Below are 22,883 nucleotides of genomic sequence, written 5' to 3'. Positions count from 1 at the left end.
CCTTCCTTCAAAATCTTAAAAAGTCACTCCTATGTAGGCCGTGCGGCCCACAAGGCAGGGTACATGGTATTTAAAAGTAGGACATGTAGAATTATAAAGTCAACAAGTTCTTATAGTGATTAGCACCCAAAAGCTATTTTCACTGTAAGAAGGCTCCGGCTGGCCCATGGACAACAATGTGAATAAGAATGAACTATTAATTCTGCTATCTCTGGATTGGGACCAGCTAGAAATATGATTTACTCACTCTATTTAATATTTATAATATTTAACAAAAGCCCAACTCAATGGTGAAGTCGGATATTTAATAAATATTAAGGACATGTAACTATTAGAAAGTTACCTTTTTCTTGTTTGAAGCTCTTGGAAGCTCATTTGTATTAGCTCACCACCAGTAGCCCAATGAGTGATTAGCCCTACGGAGCAGAGACAATGGCTTGAGTGTAGGAGTTGTTTTCTCTTCCTCTGGCAGTATGAGTACGTCGGGTGGACCAAGGAAATAACTTTACTTAAATGGACCTTTCCTTGTCACAAGCAGATATTAGGTGACATCTGGAGAGGCCCAAGCATTTGTCTTCCCTATCAGGCTGGAACCAAACCCAGTGGGGGAAAAGCTGCCCCAGAATTAGTTTGAACTGCTCTCAGTGGAGGGTACTCCTTCCCTGGCCAAACATCTGTGTGGGCACACACGGTTTGAACAAGGGGAGAGGAGGTGGTTCCTCATCTTATAGTTTAAGACTGAGGGGCCTGTGTGATTGTTTGTCGTAGGGCTAATAGGTACTACTGCAAAAGTTGACATTGTTACTCCTAAGAACTTTTACCCCATTGATTAGGGAGGAGCCTCGGAGTCCCCTCCGCCGACTAGCTGGTGTAAGGAAAACAAAAGAGAAGTGGGCCTGCTGTCTGTGACCTGAGAGGGGCCCTGAAGGACAGGAACTGTTTCCCATTACCGAGGAGAAAGGGGTGGACTCCAAGAGTCCATTGGCTGACCTTTGGTGTAGCTACAGGGCCACAATAAGCTGCAGAGGCCTTTTTCCTGCAGCGTCCAGCTGACCAGAACCAACTAGACCTGACCTAACCTAAGTTGGCCCTTGCAGGTGACGTTTCATGCAGAAGCGTTGACCTCCAATTGCTATTGGTAAGGTCCTTGCACCCTTGGCTTTGTCTAGCTTGACTTTTCCTGCTACCTCTAAAAAGAGAGACTTGGAACATTTTTGGGATTTACAGACCCCTAGAGGATGGGACCAATCACCACAGCGTTTTCGCCCAAGGCACACCCACACTGGGATAAGAAAACAGGTTTCTCTTGCTCAAAGCTTCTCTGCAGCAACAAAACCAAATCATCAGACCCTTGGCAAAAATGTATCTGGCCCCATGGAACTCAACATGAAATATAGCCTGCTGCCTTGTCCTGCTGAAGGGTTTTGATTTCCAGGAAAAGGTAAAACCTCAGATTTGGTCAAGCCTGGTTGGTGTATCCGACCTGTGATCCATCTCAGTGGGCCTCAAACCACACATTGGTCCCGGTCTACTCTGACCATTGACTAGCATGGACACTTTACGCTTTTTGATGTTATTTTTTCTTAAGTGTTTATAGAATTCATACCTCCGATTCCCCTTATTAGATTTTGTGTTTTAAGTGTCATTTTGTTAATTAACTTTTACTCTATTTGTCTAAATTGGAGTGATATTTTTATTAGGTTGTGTATATGACCTTTAACTGTTTCCGGTACTTCTAAATGCTTCACACATTTTCACTAAGTTAAGCTGGTCTGCTCTGTGCCCCAACTAGCAGGGGTTGAGCTCAGTTTTACATTTCTGAAATCTTTCAATAGACCTGACAGGTTACTGACTTTATTAGTTGTTGTGGACTACCATGTACCCCAAATATTAAGTCACTTTTTCACACATCCCAATTGCAAGTTGGACCCTAAGAATGTGGAAATATTGGCATTACCTCACTTATTCTCCATATGAGGTATTTCTACAATACTTATAATGCTTGATGCAGTTGGTTACTTTAATTGCATTGGAATTACTGTGTCAGATGTAAAGGGGTTTTATCTGTACACCTCTCTTGGAAAAGACGATAATGTCACCAGTTAAAAGTGGCACACTGATTGCTTCTATGTTTTATTGCTTCAGGGATGGTGCAAACATTGCATCACATGAGCACCCTTATTCCATTCTTTTAACATTATTCTTCTACTGTATGTAGAACAAAAATTTAAGGAGTACCCCAAGAACGAAGTTCATGGAAGACAGATAAGCTTTGTACTGTATAGTGAGGCACACAGTTAAGAATTACCATATATAACTCTTTCTCAATGCTGTCCTCTTGTATATGTCCAACTGTTTGAAATATTTCTTTAGTCTACCCCTTTTAATCTGGATTGTAAGAAATGCATTATCCAAATATACACACTCCCTATAAAAGATTTTGCAAAATACATGGGCAAATGTGGCATCCACTGAAAAACAGTGTAAATTGTAGTTTTTGAAAATGGTGTGACTGAAAGGTCACTTAGCCATACCCTGGGTATTATGGTTTGCCAAATAACATGTGTGAGAAAACACTTCGGAAACTCATAAATTAGTGCACCTTCAAAATTTCAATAGCAATATATACACATCCAGATACTTATTCTTAGCAAAAACATTTATTCATACAAAAATATTTTTCCTTTTTTTTAAATTAATACAGCGTCATCATGTATATATACAAAACTTTTTTTCTCTTTTTGTCTAATCCATTCTAATAAACATGATCGGTCTGTTTCTGCAATCGTCCCTAGTATATATCTTCAGGCATACTCCCACATTCATCCAGTGCCTAAAAAGTCATAGGTGTTATAAAATGGAAATGAAAAAATTATGTACAAACGTTTGGTTGAGATGTTACATTAATCATTCATGAATAGTTCTTCAATACATGCTGTGTACACTGTCTCTAGATATTTATTATTTCTTTAGTTATTTTGAGTCCTCATTAATAGAGAATCTCCAATTGATTATGGAAGATATAATGTCACAAAGTGGGGTTGGAACACTGTATTACTAGTACGAAACGTTCATCATTGCCACGGCTGGTTAAAAATGTATCCTACGCATGTTTCAGCATTAAGCCTTCATCAGGAAGCCATGAATATTTTGAGACCTAAAAATGTATTAAAAGATATCTGGGTTACAATGTGTAGGTCCTACTTAGACTTATACTTAGCCAAAAAAATTGTATTTTAAAACTACAAGATGTGTCACAGAAAAAGATAGAAGTTTAGAATCCTCTATAAGCTAAAGCGTGAAAAAAGTCAGATATCACTCATATTGTGCTAAAAAAAAGTCGAGAGAGATTTATAGATGGAGAACGACCGAGTGTAAAGACCATGCTCATGCTATTCACCGGATTAAACTAACAAGAATCCTTCCATCAAAAGAATATCGGCTGGAGGGGACGACAAGTGCTCTCAGGTTATATGTTAAGCATGCTACATAGTCTCTACATGCAGTTACCTGGTAATAGCACACTATCCATAATAGCTTTTGAAAGATGGATTGATGGCCATTTTCTAGGCGATTATCTGCAACCTAACAGGAATGGAATTTTAGAGACCTTCATTTATCCTTAGAACAATTATTTCTAAGTCAAAGCTTATTCGCTTCCCCATTATTTCTGCATGAGTTGCAACTGCTTGGGTATGAGTTTCCCAAAGTTCTTACCTATTTTAAAGTGAATGAAGGGAGAAAATGCATGCGAGTGAGTGGATTAATTGAAGTCAAATTACGATGCTAAATGTGGTAAGAAAGAGTGAATAAATCAAAGAATATATGATCTTTCAGAGCGAATGATACACTGGTAACTACACAAGTGCTTGGAAACTGTGAAAGTAGAGATGGACTCTAAGCACATGGTTCTGGGTGGGGCGAAAAGAGAAGAGGTGTTTACCACACACAGTAAATTTCATCACTGAGGGGTGACAGGGTGTTGTATAAAAAAAAAAAATCTTTTTTGAGAGCCTTCAGCAACTTACCATGGCTGTCCTGAGTAATCTGCAGGTTTTGGCACCTATAAATTAAAATAAATTGGAAAACACAATCACAAATGGATCAATGAAGTACATTTTTTATGACAGCAGAATATCAAGATATAGAAATTTAAATTTGATCATTGCAATGAATGTTACAAAGCATATAGATCAATACATTATTTGAAACAAATAACAATGCACATTTTCATTAAAAGCTTCATTTTAAACAGACTCAAATCCAGTGACTTCACTTTACCTTATATTTAAACACATTTGGTTGCATGACCTTTCCAGCCCAACATGAGAAGGACAAGCAATGGCAAAGCCAAAAGGAAGAAATATAGATGAAACTCTTCTGTGGTATAACCCTAGTCGTTTGTTTCTACCTTGCAGCTTGCTTCCGCAGTTAACCTCGTTCAATTGAAGTACACCTTATTCTGCTTTCTCTGTGCCTGGTCCCTTTTACGTAAAGTTGTGCCTTTCTTTCTCGCTGGTTTTACAGCATGAAGAGGTTGGCTACTTTCCTAATGCACAGGGTGTTTCTCCGTCCATCGGCAAGTACGCTGTTCACCGTGGGTGCGTTTTCACCTCTTGCTTTTCATTCTCCCACATGCGTGGAGATGTGTTTTTCACCTTTCTGCACTTTCAGTCATGAGCTATACTGCTTTACATGTTTCATTTCCTTGCTCACACACCCTCACCTAACAGGCACGGGCTTCATTCATTCCCCAGTTCGCCTTTTGGCACGCTCCTTCTTTCATTCCTACATGAGACTATCACCACAATCTTCTTATACATTCACAATACTTCCATCCTCCTATTTTATTTAATTTATTAGTGAATATCTGCATGCTTCTCTGCATGCAGAAAGTTATAAGTAAAGATTCAGTGTCATTCAACTAAAATAAATTAACCAAACTTAAAGAGGAGTTCTGAAATTTTAGAACAAAAGTGGATGAAAACGATAAAGACCCATCTTGTCTGCACTGAGCAGAGCACAGAGTGCCTACCCATCGATAGCAACGGACTAGCTCCAATAAGTGACTGCGCAAAGTATCCATTGTCTGGGAGATCTGACAAAATGCCTGAACTAAAGATGGAAAAGATATAATGACTAACTAGGTTAAGGAATACGCTTTTATGTACCAATATAGCCTTATAGACCGACCTAGCGGGCTCTAACGGCCATTAAAGGCCTGCTGCAGCATTAAAGAGGGCTTTTAACGAGGGAGCGGGCCTTTAATGGCTGGTAGAGCCTGCTTGGAGGGCTCTAAGGCTATTAAAACATTCTGGGGCATATGTATCAAACCAATGTCCTGTTCGCAAATGGGCCGATTCTCAGATTCGGGCTGTTTGAGAATGGGAAAAAGCCTTTTGGGATGTATCATCCCAAAAGGCCCTTGCAAATTAGGGAATCGCAAAATTTATGATTCCCCATTTTGCGAATGCATTTAAGGAATCGCAAATTGCAATTCCTTAAATTCAATGCAGGGAGCACCCAAGTTGTGCAATTTTGCCCTAAGAAATCGCAAATTACCACCAACTTAAAGTTGGTGGTAATTTGCAATTTGCAATTTCTTTAAAAAATGCACTTTTTTGCATTTTTCAAAGTGCCATGTGGCGCACATACATGCCCCTATATTTCAGGGGTGCAATAGGGTGTCCTTTTGACACCCTTTCACCCTTGAAATTGCATTTTGCAAATTGAGAATGTCTTCACATTCATTCCTATGGGAAGGTATTCCTTAATTGCAAATCACAATTTGCAATTCGCAAGTAAGGAATATTAAGGAATCTCAATTATTATTGCGATTCCTACATACATTCCATTTTGCGAGTCCTTAATAGTGATTCGCTGAAAATCACTATTAAGGACTCGCAAAACGTTTTGTACATACATATGCCCCTCTGCCCCTAGAAGGCAGAATGTTCTAATTACTAAAAACAAAGATCTCCCAGAGCCCGAGGGAGGTTAAATCCCCTCAGGCTCTGAGAGGCCTTTCTTCACAGCAGCAGCTGTGAACAAAAACAACATTGGAATGTTGCTCTGCAGGCTTCTACCAGCCTGTAGAAGCCCGGAGCACGCCATTGTATTGGATAGACTGCTCCATATTCCAATATTCTAAAATGCATTACATTATTTTAGATGCAACATTAGGTATGTTATATGTGTCTTACAATTCAAAAAATATTGCTCTTGAAACTTGAAGAAAATATATTGCTAGTTCAGACATATTGTGGACCACATTTTTAAGTCCCACATCACAGCACAGCTTTGTTGACCTATTGTTGCTGATACTTTAAAATATATATATATTAGGAGCTTTTGCTGGCCAAAAAAGTATTGCTCTCTCACCTCATGTTATTGACTGTCTTATGTATTAATGCACTTTTAATGGAGTACTTGTATTGTAATGCGTGAGAGACTATTTTACATCTCAAATGTCCACTGAATCATCACACATTAGGGGCTAGACGTACAAAGCATTTTTGCGTTCACAAACGGGCCGATTCAGCAAATCGGGCCTGTTTTTTTATGATGTACAAAGCCAAATAGTGATTTGCTAGCATCTTACTAAATCGCAATTTGAGTTTTGTAATTCGGTATCTGGAAGGGGCATGTTGAGAGCATCTTTTTCTAATACTGAATTGGAAGGGTATATACAATTGTTTTGCAATCAAAATGTGGTCGTAAAACATTAGCAATTCACAGCCAATTGAAAGTTGGTGGTAACTCATTTGCGAATGGGCAGGGGTTTAAGGTGGAAGAGGTAACTAGACAAGGTTGTGAGGTCCTTCTAGCTAGATGCCAACCCAGCCCCACTTTCACCTGCAACTTCTTCTTCCTCTACAGACGTCCACCCAACAATGTTGCTTTTACTGATGCTTTCTTGCACACAGTCTCTGATCTATCACCAAAACTGTCCAATATTGCTATATTTGGTGACATAAACATCTGGTTTGGTAAACCAAATGAGCCTCAAAGAAACAATATCACATTTGGTCTAAATACGCACAACTTACAACATATCGTCTTTGGATATACCCACTTAGCAGCTCATACATACAATGTTATTTGTGGTAATCTGGAACTAACTACTTTTCAACAAAACTCACCTGTTGCATAGACCAATCAACCCATCATCAAATTTTGTTCAAGATCCCATATAACCTATCAACCCATTAAAACCTATAGACAATGGAATAAACTAAATATGCAGGAGTTGTAATCACACCTAACATACGCATTCATGTGGAAACAATAAACTAAGTGGAACAACTCTATGCATGTATGTTGTCAAAGTTTGACATATTAATCTGAAAAGCAACTTTGAAACACCCAAAAGATAGAAAAAGGCCCTTTGCATGATTGAAGCCCTTTTGCTAAATGTCCAAGCCATAAAATGGTCCTCCAACACCATAAAATTGTATTGGAATTTCGAAATCCAGACCACTGTCAAACATCTACTCCACTTTCCAGGACATCTGCATAAACTAACAATGCAATGCATTATCTAAACAAATCAGACACACTGGATTCTTATCTAACAATCAAGAGAAACAATTACATCTATATGAGCTTTTCAAGAAATTACAACCTCTCAATTTGAAGACCTATTAAAAGCTGCCTTTTGCACCCTGGCCTCCACGTATTTTCAAAACGATTCTTCAATCAACATCAACATCTATCCCATTCAAAAATACTATTAACAACTCAGTAAAAAAAAACTTTCCCAGACATATTAAAGAAGGCATATATACACCCACTACATAAGAAGAGCAACATGGACCCTCAAGAACTAAAAAGTTACAGACCAGTCTCAAATATCCTTTCCAGAGCAAACCTATCAAAAGATTAGCTTTTCACCAGAGTTTAGAATTCATAGAAGTAAACAAACTCCTCTCAGATTGGCAAACATGATTCTAACTAGCGCAAGGGACTGAATCTTCCCTATTCACATTTTGGGACGACCTCAAGAACATTGTCAACAAAACCTAGTGTTGCTGTAAGACTGCTACAGGACTTGTCAGCTTTTGACACAGTACACCATGACACAATACTACTTAAACTGAAATAATTTGTATAGAAGGCATCACCCTCAACTGGATTTCATCTTATCTAAACAAAAGATCATCCCAGTTTTACACACTGCTTTTCTCTTCTCCTCTTTGAGTACAAAAAAAGAGTTCCATAAAGACAGTTTGAACCACATGTGCAACAACTATGCATATGACGTACAGATAATTCTCAAACTGGAAAACCGTAAGGACCTAGGAAGATCAAAATGTAATATCTGACTCATTGCATTAGAACAGTGGATGACAAGGAATCACATTACTCTGAATGCTTCAAAACTGAAATACTGACCTGAGGTGACTGAGAAAACAATGAGCTCATATCTTTCTGCCCAGATAGGAAATACCCGCAACTGTAACAAAAATCTCAGAAATGTATTTTACTCCACATGCTGTTCCACTCTACCTTCTAAAGAACGAAACACTTAGATGCACCGTTCCTTTGCTTAGATTTCCTCACAATGTATAGGCAATAACATTATTCATCATTTCAAAACTTGACTATGCAATCAGACTATATCACAGCACTCCACTATCAACTATCAGACAACTATAAAGAATACAACACTCAGCATTAAGTCTACTTCTAAATGTGAACATACAAACTTATATTTCTCCAGTCCTGGAGGGTCTACACTGGCTCCCAATTACCATAAGTTCCTCTTTCAAACTACTGTACATCATTCACACAACTATTGATGGCAAAGGACCAAACATAATTCAAGAAAAAATTATAAAATATTCCCCCGTGCAGGAAATTAGCACTGTTCTTAATAATTCCAGCTGTTTAGAAAGAAAGCTACTATAAAAATTACACCTAACTCTTATTAACTAAGGGCCGGTGGAACTCGCAGAACTCTGTGGAGTTACATAAAAACTCTTCCACGGGGTTCCGCGAGCAGGCAGATTCAGCATGTGGCACTGATATTTTGTGCCAGGAGCTTGTTCCTTGCTGCAAAATCTGCATGAATGGCACCACACAGTGCACCAGAGCGTGCTGCTTCTTTGCTACCGTTCGAGTAGATTTTCTACTCGAGCAGCAGCTTTCTCACTACTAGCAGCAGCTTTCTCACAGTGAACGGTCACGACAGCCCCCGACCGCCCACGTTGACAAAATCTCGCCATGTGCCATTTACACATCTACAGCAGTAGTGTTTCTTAGAAGACACAGGTCAGAAATCCCAAGCATTACATTTTCATGTGACCACTCCTGGAGTTATGACTGCTAGCAGAACACAATCCTTATTAAACATGTTCTCAATTGTAGAAGGGCAAACAATTTTCCATGTTCATCTTGAACTTTTTAATTTAGTTTACTTATAATTTTAGTCACTCTTTTGATTTCACTTTGTTAATACCACTTCATTACACTTTCTTTCTTCTCCAATTAATCCCCAGACGTTGGTGTCTTTTTTCATCCAAAATTCTTTCTATTAGAAATCCAGTTCTCACTGAAACTTTGACAGACCGAGTCAACACGTTTCATCCCTCATAAGGACTTCATCAACTGCCATTCTTCTGAAAATCTCCATGATGTCTATTCATTATCTTTCTGGTCTTGTACTTTTAACCAGCCTCTCGGTGTGTACTCCTTGGCCTCATCCAGACCAAATGAGAACTGGATTTCTAATAAAAATAATTTTGTATAAAAAAAGACACCAACATCTGGGGATTAATTAGAGGAGAAAGAAAGTGGAATGAAGTGGTATTAACAAAGTGAAATCACTTGCTAATAGGAAGCTGCAACTTAAGAATGATTTGTGGAGTGAGATGGTAGCGGCTAGCGCATTAAAGGATAGTACCATGTTTTGGGGGATCCTGAATCACTCCTTCTTTAAGGGAGAATGGCTACCAGACCAGGCAGTCTCTGTCCCGCTGAGGACTAGCTAAACCATTCAGCAGTCTATGATTGTGAGGTATCTGAGCCTTTCCCCCACCCTATTAACAATACTGAAATGCTCACTATTTACTTGCCTGAAGTAAATGAGGCAATTTTAGCTCTACCCCAGGGTAAGGCCCCTGGTGCCAATGGGGTCCCTGGTGATTTGTTAAAATCACTAGTGGTTCTCTGGGTCCCTGTTTTAACTCTCTATATAAATACAGCCATCAGAGTTCCGCATCCAGAGGCCTGGAAGCGGTCAGTAATAGTCCCTATATTCAAAAAAGGAGACAGAGCAGTTACCGCATGCTATAGACCTATTTCCCTGGCCGACATTGAAGTGAAGATTATAGGGAAAATTATCTGGAGAGACTCACCAACTGTGCTAATGAGAAGGAAATCCTCTCCGACTTGCAATATGGATTTAGACCTGGGAGAGGTACAGTCGGGCAGAACTTAAACCTGCATCTCCTGACATCTAAATACACCAGGGCTAGAAGGGGTTCTGTCCACTTGGCCTTTATGGACCTCAGCTCAGCTTTTGACGGTGTTAACAGAGATAAGCTCTAGACTGAGCTGGGGTCCTCAGGAATGGATCAGGCACTTGTCTCCTTAGTGAGAGACCTACACAGTGGCTTAACAGGGGTGGTTAGATACAGACCTCAATGTAAATGTACTCAATCCTTTGAAATCAAAAAAGGCGTCCATGAGGGTTGCATTCTTGCCCTTTTTTATTCATCATGTACGTAAATCGTATGGTGGAGGTGCTTACAGATATCAGCTCAGAGGTCCCCAGAGTTAGTGGAAGAGCAATTCCAGTACTTTTATATGCTGATGATGCAATTTTGATTGCTTGTACAGCTAGCAGCCTCCAACGACTTTTAGACACATTTATCCATTTTATGAACAGTTTGGATTAATCGACAAATTTTAAGACACATTTTAAGGTGGTAGGCCCCAAGGATACACAATTTGGCAATCTTTCAGCACAGATTCAGTTTTTAACTAGAGTGGGAAATGGTTCTTATCTGGGACTATTACTTAACTCGGGTCTCAGCTGGAAACCTCAACTTAACGAAAAACAAAGAGGTTCTACAAAGGGCCATCATGAGGCTACAAGACTTTATTGACGCATTGGGATTAGGCCCTGTTAGAAGGTGGTTCTGACACTATGGGCCGGCCGGATTTTTTTTGCTTTTTGAGCACCTAATTGTTTAGCTTTTACTGTGGGGGAGCCTCATAAGTTGGGACTCACCCACAGTGAACTCAGGATGTAAGAGACTGCATGGGGATTTTACTGGTGTTCCCCTGGCTTGACCAGGCCACTGCGCAGCAGCTGGAGTAAGGGACACCTGGGCTGATTACATGCAGACACATGTGAACATGCGTGTGCACACATGTACGGGCTGCGCAGGGGAGATTCCTAGCGTGCGCAGTCCAGGAGCAGCTACAAAGTGAATGGTGTGGCAGGACTTATACAGTATTAGGTGGTGATATGGAATAGGCTTTATACGCTGGAAAGAAACATGCCAGGGAAAGTCAGTGTGTTTTACTGTGTTTTCACTTAATTATTTCCCTAAGGGAATGTGGGGCCCTTCCACAAGGCCTACAGTTTCCAGACATGCCCTAAAGTCCATTGTATTGGAGGTGAAAAGAAGTATTCTGCAGAATCCAAAGTCATATTTGTACTGCTTTTGGGTCATCCAGAACTGTCATATTTCTGTAAGCCAGCCAGGACCAGACCCAGGCTGAGGGCTGACCTCAGCTGGATGGATTGATAACCTTTCTTCCACAAGCTAGGGCCTCCTCTCCATGGATACAAGCTCATCAATTAGCAGCTGTCACTGGGTGCCAGGCACCAGGCTGCACCAAGGAGGGAAGGCAGCGTGGGGGATGAGGCTTCAGACATGTGGCCAGAAACCCTGGAGGACACCATTTTGAACAAGCTCAGAGGCTGGACAAGGAGGGAGCAGGGGCAGGGACGTGATGTGTCGCTGTTTGATAGGACCAACAGAGACTTTCTGCCAGCCCCCTACTCAACTTTTAAAAAGTGCTTGCACAGGAAGAGAAGGGCTCTCTGGGGTGTGGTCTGCTGAAGGTGAAGGTGCTGGAGCCTGGCGCAATGGGCAGTTGGAAGGAGAGACCCCCTGACTGCCCCCAGGACCCTATCAGCACCATAAGAAGAGCCCAGGACTTGTGCACAGAAGCAGGGGCCTCTGTGCAGGGAGAACAGAGTCCCAGAAGGAGAGCCTGGCGAGAGGCTGGCGCAGGGAGCCAGTGAAGACAGCACCCTGCTGAATCAGAGACCCTGAGGGAAGAGGAGAGTGTTCCCAGTGGTGGGGGCTGGTGAGTCCCAGAAGGAGAGCCTGGCGAGAGGCTGGCGCAGGGAGCCAGTGAAGACAGCACCCTGCTGAATCAGAGACCCTGAGGGAAGAGGAGAGTGTTCCCAGTGGCGGGGGCTCGTGAGTCCCAGAAGGAGAGCCTGGCGAGAGGCTGGCGCAGGGAGCCAGTGAAGACAGCACCCTGCTGAATCAGAGACCCTGAGGGAAGAGGAGAGTGTTCCCAGTGGCGGGGGCTGGTAAAGAGGAGCATGAAGTGCCCCATAATGCCTCGCCAGGAATTTGGAAATCTGCTGTTTTGGTGCTTTGTGGCCCCCAGAGGAGAGGGGCCACCCTCACTTGTGAAAAGGTGCTGGGGGAGCGGCTGGGGGAGCACAGTCTTTCCCCCCCCCCCCCAGCATGAAGAAATCTGCCATTTTTGTGCCTGGTGGCCTCCAGAGGAGGGGGTCAACCTCATCTGTGAAAAGGGGTGCAGGGGGGAGGCAGGAGCACCGCAGTCTCCCCCAGCATAAAGAAGAACAGTCCACCCCTAAGTTTCACGGGGCATCTGAAAAAATAACCCCTCAAGGGCTCAGCAGAAGGGCTGAGTTGGGGATGTCTGGAGAAGGGCATCCCCTGGAGGTGAAGTGGTGTGATTGCACCGAAATGCATTTACTATTGGTTATTTCTTTTTAGGTGGACTGAAAGTCACATGTGTATAGTGAAGTGCCTGTGTAAGGTGATGTTAAGCTAAATGGAGTTATGTTGCTGGACCCCCCTGCTAGGGGGTCTGGCTGTATTTACGTAATCCCATGCTTTTGTGATTCCTTTTAAAGTGAAGAGGCACACTGCAGGAGAAGTGTAGTTGACAGGAGGACTTCTTTTGAAGGGACTGGAAGTCACATGTGTAAGGAGATGTCATAGGCCAAGCGGGGCTATGTGGCCAGACAGTCCTGCTAGGGTGTCTGGCTGTATATGAGCAATCCTGTGATTTCATCTGTGATGCCCTAAGGGGCTGTAATTGCAATGCATTCAAATGATCAACCAAGGTGATGAGTACTGTCATTCTAAAGTGTGCGTAAACATGGATTCTTGCTGCTGCGCTTAGGTGAAGACCCCAGACTGCTAGCCCTTAAGATATAGAGGTGCCAACTTTATGGTCAGTAGGAGATGCTTAGTCAGGGTCATGTGTCACCAAGGCAGGTTTACCCCTTTTTAATGCTTGTTGAGGTAATGGGGTGGGTCGCCACTGGGATGGTGCCATTGCGCAGGGCCCTCGCTCCAGGTTATGTTCAACTAACTGCATTGGGGGCAAGTTGATGTGCATACATGGGAGTGGTGGTACTAGACCCCACCCCCCCTTTGCGGGAGGGGTGGAGATGTTATGCAATGTCACAAAGTAATTCCAACAGCTTATGTATATTTGTAAATTGGTGCATAGTATTGAGTAGTGTGTGTGTTTAATAAATGTACTCTTACTTTTATAAAGCAAAGTACAGACTGGACAATCAATTATTGAGTGTTATTTTTGTGCACCTGCAAATGGCGATTACTAGCCCACACCACCTCCCTTGAGTAAGCCTCAGACTGCTCTGCAACGCTACCCTCTGAGAGTCAGGCGCTACAATTGGGTGTTTGGTTCACAGTGAAGGACAAATGTAGTCATGTTATTTGTGCAGGCCTCACAGATGCTGCCTCGTTTTCCAACATTGGTGTCTAGCGGCGGGAAACATAGTATCCCATTCTGGTGTGCATTTATAGCATTTGATAAGTCCAGTTTTGCCACACATTACCTATGCAGCAATGAGCAAATGGAAGAGCGCACGGCTCTGAGAAAGGTTCAACGTTTTGGTTATGTGAACTAAAGGTATGGGAAAGGAAAGCCCCGTGCCCATATGTGTCATGTGAAGTTATTATGGTTTAAATGTAAGCTGTATTGATATGACCGCGCTATGTTGATTATAATGTGCTAGCGGGATGGTGCTTTCCAGGAAATGATTGCATACAAATGTTCTGAGCCATATTGTACACCTTTGAACCCTAACACTACATACACTACACCTGCATGAGGAGGGTGTCTCCTCAAGAGATAGGGACAGCAACTGATACCTACATCACAGGTGGGGATGTAGGAGTGGATTGACCTTCAAGGGGGACAGGAGAAGTAGGGGTCCTGGGAGGTTCCAGCGCTTTTTAAGGGCAGGGAGTTTCCACAGGAGGGGCCCCAGATATCCTTCCCCCACTGGAAGTTTCTTGCTAATGGCGCAGGCCAAAACCACTGGAAGGGTGGGGCAGGAGGTTTCTTTACCCCAGGTAGTAGCGCCCCAGGGGTTCCCATGGTGGGGGAACCCAAGAACCTTTTCCCACAGTGGGAGGAGGGTGTGGTAGAGTTGAGTGTCCGGCAGGTCCCCCCAGGTTAACTGGTGGGCAGGTGAGCAACCCAGGGGTGGCCCCTGGTAGTGGGTGGCCCCCAAGGAGGGTAGTTCTTTAGTGATGGTGTGTAGTGGTAGCCCCTAGGTACCCTAGGTGGGCTAGGTAACTGACCCAGTGGAGATCTGAGTGGTGGCGATGTGCTCCCTAGTTTCCAGGGGAAGGGTTAGTGGTGGATCCTGAAGTGTCGGGGTCGGGTGGCTGGTGACCAGTCAGGTAGGCCCTGTGGGACGTGAACCCCAGGACCAGAAGATGGGGGTGATCCCCTAGGTCGAGGCAGGAGGTGGACTTCTGTCAGGCAGTACCACCCTGAAGCCAGGTGGGGCCTATCTTAAGTGAAGGGACCCTGTGTTTCGCGAAGCGGTGGTGCAGGCCTAGCCAGGATCTTTAGGGTCCCGGGCTGAGAGTGGTAGTACTACCCTGAAGGCAGGGGGGGCCTATCTTAAGTGAAGGGACCCTGCTCTTCATAAGGGGTGGTGCAGGCCATCCAGGAACCATGTAGGTCCCTGGGCGGTCTCCCAAGGCGCTGCAGGGAGACCGGGGAAAGCCATGAGAGGTGGGCCTGGGTCTAGCTAACTCGGGGCCCACAGGCTCTCTAAGGGTACTCCGGGAGGAGAGCGCACCTCTCGGAGGGAAGGGTACATAGGCCCTGTTCTCGCAGCGGAGAACAAGGAAGGGGTCTAGGTTCCCGGGGTAGTTTCCGTGTGGAGCTACTGACCGGGAGAATGAGCTGTAGGATGTCTGATGAGGCACCCTCAGTGTTCCTCCCTGGCACTGCCAGTGTGGTGGTGAGGCCAGTCTGAGGTCCTATCAGGGAGCCAGGCCAGTGGCCAAAGGGTGCTTTTCTGTGTGGGGAAGCACAAGTGGCTGTGCTTTCTTTAGGGAAGACAGTCATCCCGAAAGGGTGGTGGCAGCAGAATGACCTCAGCGGCAGGCTGAGGGTGAGGGTCCAGAGAGGTTGCATCTTTGGGGTGCAAGGACCAAAACGGAGAGAGGGTACTGGTTGGAACAAACTCTGGAAGGGAGACCAGCTAGTGACCCCGGGGATGGGATTTAGACCTATCCCAGAAGACCGCATCAGTGCTGAGGCACTGGACCCTTGTCCAGAGAAGTGGTAGGCATAGTGTTGCATGCCGAAGGGCAAAAGTGAGCCTAGTTAGGCTGAGTCCATGTAGATCATGAGTGACCTAGAGGTATCTAACCTAGAGCCCGGGGGGTTCTTAGGGTAGTCTGGGATCCCTGTCATGGGTGGAGATTTCATGGATGGGAGGAGTAGGTGGTCTAAGCGGATAACTGGTCAGTAAGGGGGGGTCTGGTCAGAACCCCTTATAACTAGATATCGCTGACTACGGGAAGTGTACCCATGTAGAGTGGCTACTTCTTCCCTGTAGGAATCAGCTGGGCGCGGCGTGTGTTAGAAGGTGGTTCTGACACTTTGGGCCGCCCGGATTTTTTTGCTTTTGAGCACCTAATTGTTTAGCTTTTACTGTGGGGGAGCCTCATAAGTTGGGACTCACCCACAGTGAACTCAGGATGTAAGAGACTGCATGGGGATTTTACTGGTGTTCCCCTGGCTTGACCAGGCCACTGCGCAGCAGCTGGAGTAAGGGACACCGGGCTGGTTACATGCAGACACATGTGAACATGCGTGTGCACACGTGTACGGGCTGCGCAGGGGAGATTCCTAGCGTGCGCAGTCCAGGAGCAGCTACAAAGTGAATGGTGTGGCAGGACTTGTACAGTATTAGGTGGTGATATGGAATAGGCTTTATACGCTGGAAAGAAACATGCCAGGGAAAGTCAGTGGGTTTTACTGTGTTTTCACTTAATTATTTCCCTAAGGGAATGTGGGGCCCTTCCACAAGGCCTACAGTTTCCAGACATGCCCTAAAGTCCATTGTATTGGAGGTGAAAAGAGGTATTCTGCAGAGTCCAAAGTCATATTTGTACTGCTTTTGGGTCATCCAGAACTGTCATATTTCTGTAAGCCAGCCAGGACCAGACCCAGGCTGAGGGCTGACCTCAGCTGGATGGATTGATAACCTTTCTTCCACAAGCTAGGGCCTCCTCTCCATGGATACAAGCTCATCAATTAGCAGCTGTCACTGGGTGCCAGGCACCAGGCTGCACCAAGGAGGAAAGGCAGCGTGGAGGATGAGGCTTCAGACATGTGGCCAGAAACCCTGGAGGACACCATTTTGAACAAGCTCAGAGGCTGGACAAGGAGGGAGCAGGGGCAGGGACGTGATGTGTCGCGGTTTGATAGGACCAACAGAGACTTTCTGCCAGCCCCCTACTCAACTTTTAAAAAGTGCTTGCACAGGAAGAGAAGGGCTCTCTGGGGTGTGGTCTGGTGAAGGTGCTGGAGCCTGGCGCAATGGGCAGTTGGAAGGAGAGACCCACTGACTGCCCCCAGGACCCTATCAGCACCAGAAGAAGAGCCCAGGACTTGTGCACAGAAGCAGGGGCCTCTGTGCAGGGAGAACAGAGTCCCAGAAGGAGAGCCTGGCGAGAGGCTGGCGCAGGGAGCCAGTGAAGACAGCACCCTGCTGAATCAGAGACCCTGAGGGAAGAGGAGAGTGTTCCCAGTGGCGGGGGCTCGTGAGTCCCAGAAGGAGAGCCTGGCGAGAGGCTGGCGCAGGGAGCCAGTGAAGACAGCACCCTGCTGAATCAGAGACCCTGAGGGAAGAGGAGAGTGTTCCCAGTGGCGGGGGCTGGTAAAGAGGAGCATGAAGTGCCCCATAATGCCTCGCCAGGAATTTGGAAATCTGCTGTTTTCGTGCTTTGTGGCCCCCAGAGGAGAGGGGCCACCCTCACTTGTGAAAAGCTGCTGGGGGAGCGGCTGGGGGAGCACAGTCTTTCCCCTTCCCCCCCAGCACGAAGAAATCTGCCATTTTTGTGCCTGGTGGCCTCCAGAGGAGGGGGTCAACCTCATCTGTGAAAAGGGGTGCAGGGGGGCGGCAGGAGCACCGCAGTCTCCCCCAGCATAAAGAAGAACAGTCCACCCCTAAGTTTCACGGGGCATCTGAAAAAATAACCCCTCAAGGGCTCAGCAGAAGGGCTGAGTTGGGGATGTCTGGAGAAGAGCACCCCCTGGAGGTGAAGTGGTGTGATTGCACCGAAATGCATTTACTATTGGTTATTTCTTTTTAGGTGGACTGAAAGTCACATGTGTAAAGTGAAGTGCCTGTGTAAGGTGATGTTAAGCTAAATGGAGTTATGTTGCTGGACCCCCCTGCTAGGGGGTCTGGCTGTATTTACGTAATCCCATACTTTTGTGATTCCTTTTAAAGTGAAGAGGCACACTGCAGGAGAAGTGTAGTTGACAGGAGGACTTCTTTTGAAGGGACTGTAAGTCACATGTGTAAGGAGATGTCATAGGCCAAGTGGGGCTATGTGGCCAGACAGTCCTGCTAGGGTGTCTGGCTGTATATGAGCAATCCTGTGATTTCATCTGTGATGCCCTAAGGGGCTGTAATTGCAATGCATTCAAATGATCAACCAAGGTGATGAGTACTGTCATTCTAAAGTGTGCGTAAACATGGATTCTTGCTGCTGCGCTTAGGTGAAGACCCCAGACTGCTAGCCCTTAAGATATAGAGGTGCCAACTTTATGGTCAGTAGGAGATGCTTAGTCAGGGTCATGTGTCACCAAGGCAGGTTTGCCCCTTTTTAATGCTTGTTGAGGTAATGGGGTGGGTCGCCACTGGGATGGTGCCAGTGCGCAGGGCCCTCGCTCCAGGTTATGTCCAACTAACTGCATTGGGGGCAAGTTGATGTGCATACATGGGAGTGGTGGTACTAGACCCCACCCCCCCTTTGCGGGAGGGGTGGAGATGTTATGCAATGTCACAAAGTAATTCCAACAGCTTATGTATATTTGTAAATTGGTGCATAGTATTGAGTAGTGTGTGTGTTTAATAAATGTACTCTTACTTTTATAAAGCAAAGTACAGACTGGACAATCAATTATTGAGTGTTATTTTTGTGCACCTGCAAATGGCGATTACTAGCCCACACCACCTCCCTTGAGTAAGCCTCAGACTGCTCTGCAACGCTACCCTCTGAGAGTCAGGCGGTACAATTGGGTGTTTGGTTCCCAGTGAAGGACAAATGTAGTCATGTTATTTGTGCAGGCCTCACAGATGCTGCCTCGTTTTCCAACAGGCCCCAAACATTTATTAGATGTATACAAGGCTAAATGTGCCCCAATGGCCATCTTTGGTTGTGAAATCTGGGGTATGCTAAAAGTGATCATGTTCAGGTGATTGAAAACCTACTGGCAGCTGGCCAAGGACTACCCACCAAAATTATCCACAAAGAACTGGGCATGTCTTTCATTACGAACTGTATTTGTCTGCTTTTACTGTGGTGTTCTGTAAGACACAAGGCGGAATTACATTTTCACAGGCTCATTCTTCAGGACTGTCTACTTTTAGATAATGTGCCCAAATTCCATGGCTATAATATGTTAAGACATCTTTTCATGAATTAGGGCAACCAGGTTTATTTACAAACGCCGGGGACATTTTTAAAAGGTATCTTGCATCGGTCAAGCAGGCTTTCATATGGCTGGCACAGGGTTCCAGTGGCTGGACTTCCCAAGACATCAGCCATTAATGCAGGGAGGTCACACTGTTTCTGGTGAAGTGTTAAAGGTATTGAAATCCTATTCTGGTAGTCTTCCTAGCCATTAAATGAATTATTTGACAAAATTATCTTTTTCTAATCATACCCTTAGAAGCTTTGGTTTTCTTTCGGAGGTCTACTTGATTAGTCCATTTCTCAAGTCTCCAAGTGTACCAATCAGGAATCATCCTGAAGCGAACCAAACTAAGGGTGGAACTTGGAAAGTTAAGTAAAAGAATACAAAACATGCCTTCTACATTTGAGAATGAGTATTCTTCATGGTTTCCTTATTAGAGAACTGGGACTACTGCTATGTACAGATGGAACAGTAGTATAGCATCAACATAATCCCATTCCATGATAGAATGAAGTATATAAGCACATGAAAAACAAGAGTTCTTTCACTCTGCTGTGGAGTTTTGCCTCAATGCATTACCATGTTATTTTGGGTATCATTTCCATCGGTGGCTTTTCTAATACAAGACTTCATGCTGCACAACTCTACTCTCCTTCTAAGAGAACAAAGGCGACCCACAAAGAGAGCAAGACCATACAAATGTGTTTAGCCTTGTCAATCTATCACTAATTTCACTCTGGTTTCTGGCTTTCAAATCACCAACTTTAATTCTATGGCAAACCCCACAGCCTGCCCCATTAAATTATCTACCAACTACTCTCTTCAATACTGTACAAAAAACAACACCAAATGCACCACTTAAACAACGTAATTCAAATAAGTCCAAATCCTTAAGGTCTTTTTCTTTTTCAAAATGGTCTTCTTTATTATGCAGTGAATATTGCAATTAAAATTTTTATTTCAACACAGCCAAAGCAGCCGACGTGTTTCGTCCACCTCTGGACTTCTTCAGGGCTGCAACAAATTTATACAAAAGCGCATTGTAAGTGTTCAACATAAGGACTAGGCACAAACGCATGTAACATAACCATAAAAGAAATTCTGGACATGTATAGACACATATTTGATACCAAAAAATAAGAAACAAGTTCAAATGCAATTGTATCATGTCAACTTTAACAATTAAAACACAACATGTGATATTTTCAATGCTGTCTTTTACATACGCGGGTAGTTTCTGCACCAAAGGTTGCAGAAAGCCATCCACGTATTCGGATAATCTTTCTGTAGGTGAGTTAATCCCAGAAATTATGGGTCGCCCTGGTGGAAAAGGGCCACCTTTGTGGACCTTGGGTAGGATATAAATACATGGGAATGTAGGTTCCATGACTGACAAATACCTGTGTTCTTTTTCATCTAACAGGCCAATTTCCCGCCACTCAAAGAGTTTACTATTGATGTAGTTGCATAACTGTTTGATGGGGTTAAGGGTCAATCTCTTGTAACAGGTGTTATCTGATAGTATGTCCCTATATGTTTTTCTCCCCCCATTCCAGTTAGACCTAGACTTGGACTCACTAATATTGTCCATACTAGGTGATACTCCTTATACATTACTGTTTCTTATGGTTTATATTTACTTTGTCACTTTTCATTATTTGGTGGTCTACCACCCATTACCTTTCATTTTTTACTTTCCCTTTGATAGAAGTAGCCTTTTAAGGCCGTTTTTGTGACATTTTGAGAGGAGTGTTCAAATATTCTGCTTATACACTCATTGGCTCAGTCATCATTTCATTTTGTCACATTAATATTGTTACATTTAGCAACTGTGATTTTATGAACACACGTTTTCTCATTGAAAATATCACATGTTGCGTTTTAATTGTTAAAGTTGACATGATACAATTGCATTTGAACTTGTTTCTTATTTTTTGGTATCAAATATGCGTCTATACATGTCCAGAATTTCTTTTATGGTTATGTTACATGCGTTTGTGCCTAGTCCTTATGTTGAACACTTACAATGCGCTTTTGTATAAATTTGTTGCAGCCCTGAAGAAGTCCAGAGGTGGACGAAACGCGTCGGCTGCTTTGGCTGTGTTGAAAAAAAAATTTTAATTGCAATATTCACTGCATAATAAAGAAGACCATTTTGAAAAAGAAAAAGACCTTAAGGATTTGGACTTATTTGAATTACGTTGTTTAAGTGGTGCATTTGGTGTTGTTTTTTGTACATGTATATTCCAGTTACTGGAACGGCATTGTGCTGGCGGGTGTCAACCAAAATTGCACACTTATGGTGAATGGATTATATCACCAACGATTACATTGAGTTATTTTTAAATCTGGTGCTGCTCTAGAGGGCTACCGCTAGCATTGTGGTTTGGTTTTTACTCTCTTCAATACTGTGTATCCTTTACTTTGGCCTCAAAATATTATTTTGTTTCAAATTTCTCTATGATCTGGCATGCATACTTCTTTGTATGGACTATAAGCTTTCTTTTTTTAAATCCTCTGGAATGTGCACTCCTTTCATAGTACCTCTCTATTACCCTATTGCCACATCTGTCTTTCAACTGATGCCATGTTGTCCCTGAATAGTGAACTACAATCACTGAATATCTGTAACCACAGGATGAATTTATTTAGAAGAGTATCACCCCTTTCATTATTTCCTACAGCCGAGATGGGAACACCCTTGAGATACTTAGTTTTGCTGTGTCACCATATGAAGGCTCATTCAACATTTCTAATCAAGGGATGGAGCTTTACTGAATAGCTCGACCAGCATAAAATGTATAGCAAACCATTCATGATGCAAGCTAATAGAAGTAACGTTATCTGAAATAGAATGAATGGCTACACCAGATTTGGTGCATCGACACAAGGCACTGAAACAGGAACGCCACCCACAACAGTGTCCCAAGGTGCAGAACAAGGCTATTTGTTAACAAGGAAGAAATAAACACAAGTCTCTGGGTGCAGTTACAAGGTAGAAGATGCCTAGCTGAACACAAAAGGGGATAACAAGGCACTAAGGGTTTGGGCATAGTGTAGAAACCAAACTACAGAATATTTTAAGTTCTTTTAACATTAGCGCCACCATGGCTAAATGAAAATAGGTCTACTTAAAAGTTACACCTGGTTCTGGACACAAGTGTCACAAATTAAGGTTGGGGTGAACCAGTTCTGACACATATCCTTCATACTAAAACTGGAGACTAATATGAGAAACACGAGAAAGTAGTTATGGGGTATTTGGAAGCTTGCTTTCATTAGGTATTCAAATATATATACTCACTTGTTTTTTCCTCTAAGGTCTAATACATGTATAAAAGTCAATTGGCCTTTATACTCAGTAGGGAGCATGAACTAATATAATTAACAACATGAAAGAGCACGTGGGTAAGAAATCTACATTTTGGACATGAACTGAAGAAGCTGAAAGAACCAAAGACTAGGCAAAACCATTCACAGAAAGATCTGTTTAAAAATAGGAAGCCATCTTCAGAAGCAAGCAACTAGAGAGTGTGACTGAGAATTTCAGGTTACCAGAGCTCTACTCCTCAACAGTAACAGCAAGGATGAGAGCCGAGGGGCTATCTCCAAATGGAGTCAGAAGAGAGAGTTTGAAAAGAGAACGGGTTAGGTGGTTTAATGTGAAG

General features: G+C 43.6%; 1 protein-coding gene across 2 annotated transcripts in view; it reads right to left on the bottom strand.

The window, feature by feature from the left end:
* The window catches only part of VAV3 (vav guanine nucleotide exchange factor 3), a 1,147,877-nt gene that overhangs the window by 161,070 nt on the left and 963,924 nt on the right, over window positions 1–22,883 (bottom strand). For both annotated transcript variants that reach the window (XM_085602242.1, XM_085602243.1), the window contains exon 22: window positions 4,029–4,063. In XM_085602242.1, coding sequence (XP_085458368.1) covers window positions 4,029–4,063 — 35 coding nt within the window. The remainder of the gene's footprint in view (window positions 1–4,028; window positions 4,064–22,883) is intronic.

The sequence above is a fragment of the Triturus cristatus genome, chromosome 4_2 (genome assembly GCF_964204655.1).
Source record: "Triturus cristatus chromosome 4_2, aTriCri1.1, whole genome shotgun sequence".
In the NCBI taxonomy this organism is placed as follows: domain Eukaryota; kingdom Metazoa; phylum Chordata; class Amphibia; order Caudata; family Salamandridae; genus Triturus; species Triturus cristatus.
The sequence above is the reverse complement of the archived record's forward strand: the minus strand, read 5'-3'. Positions and strand labels throughout refer to the sequence as shown.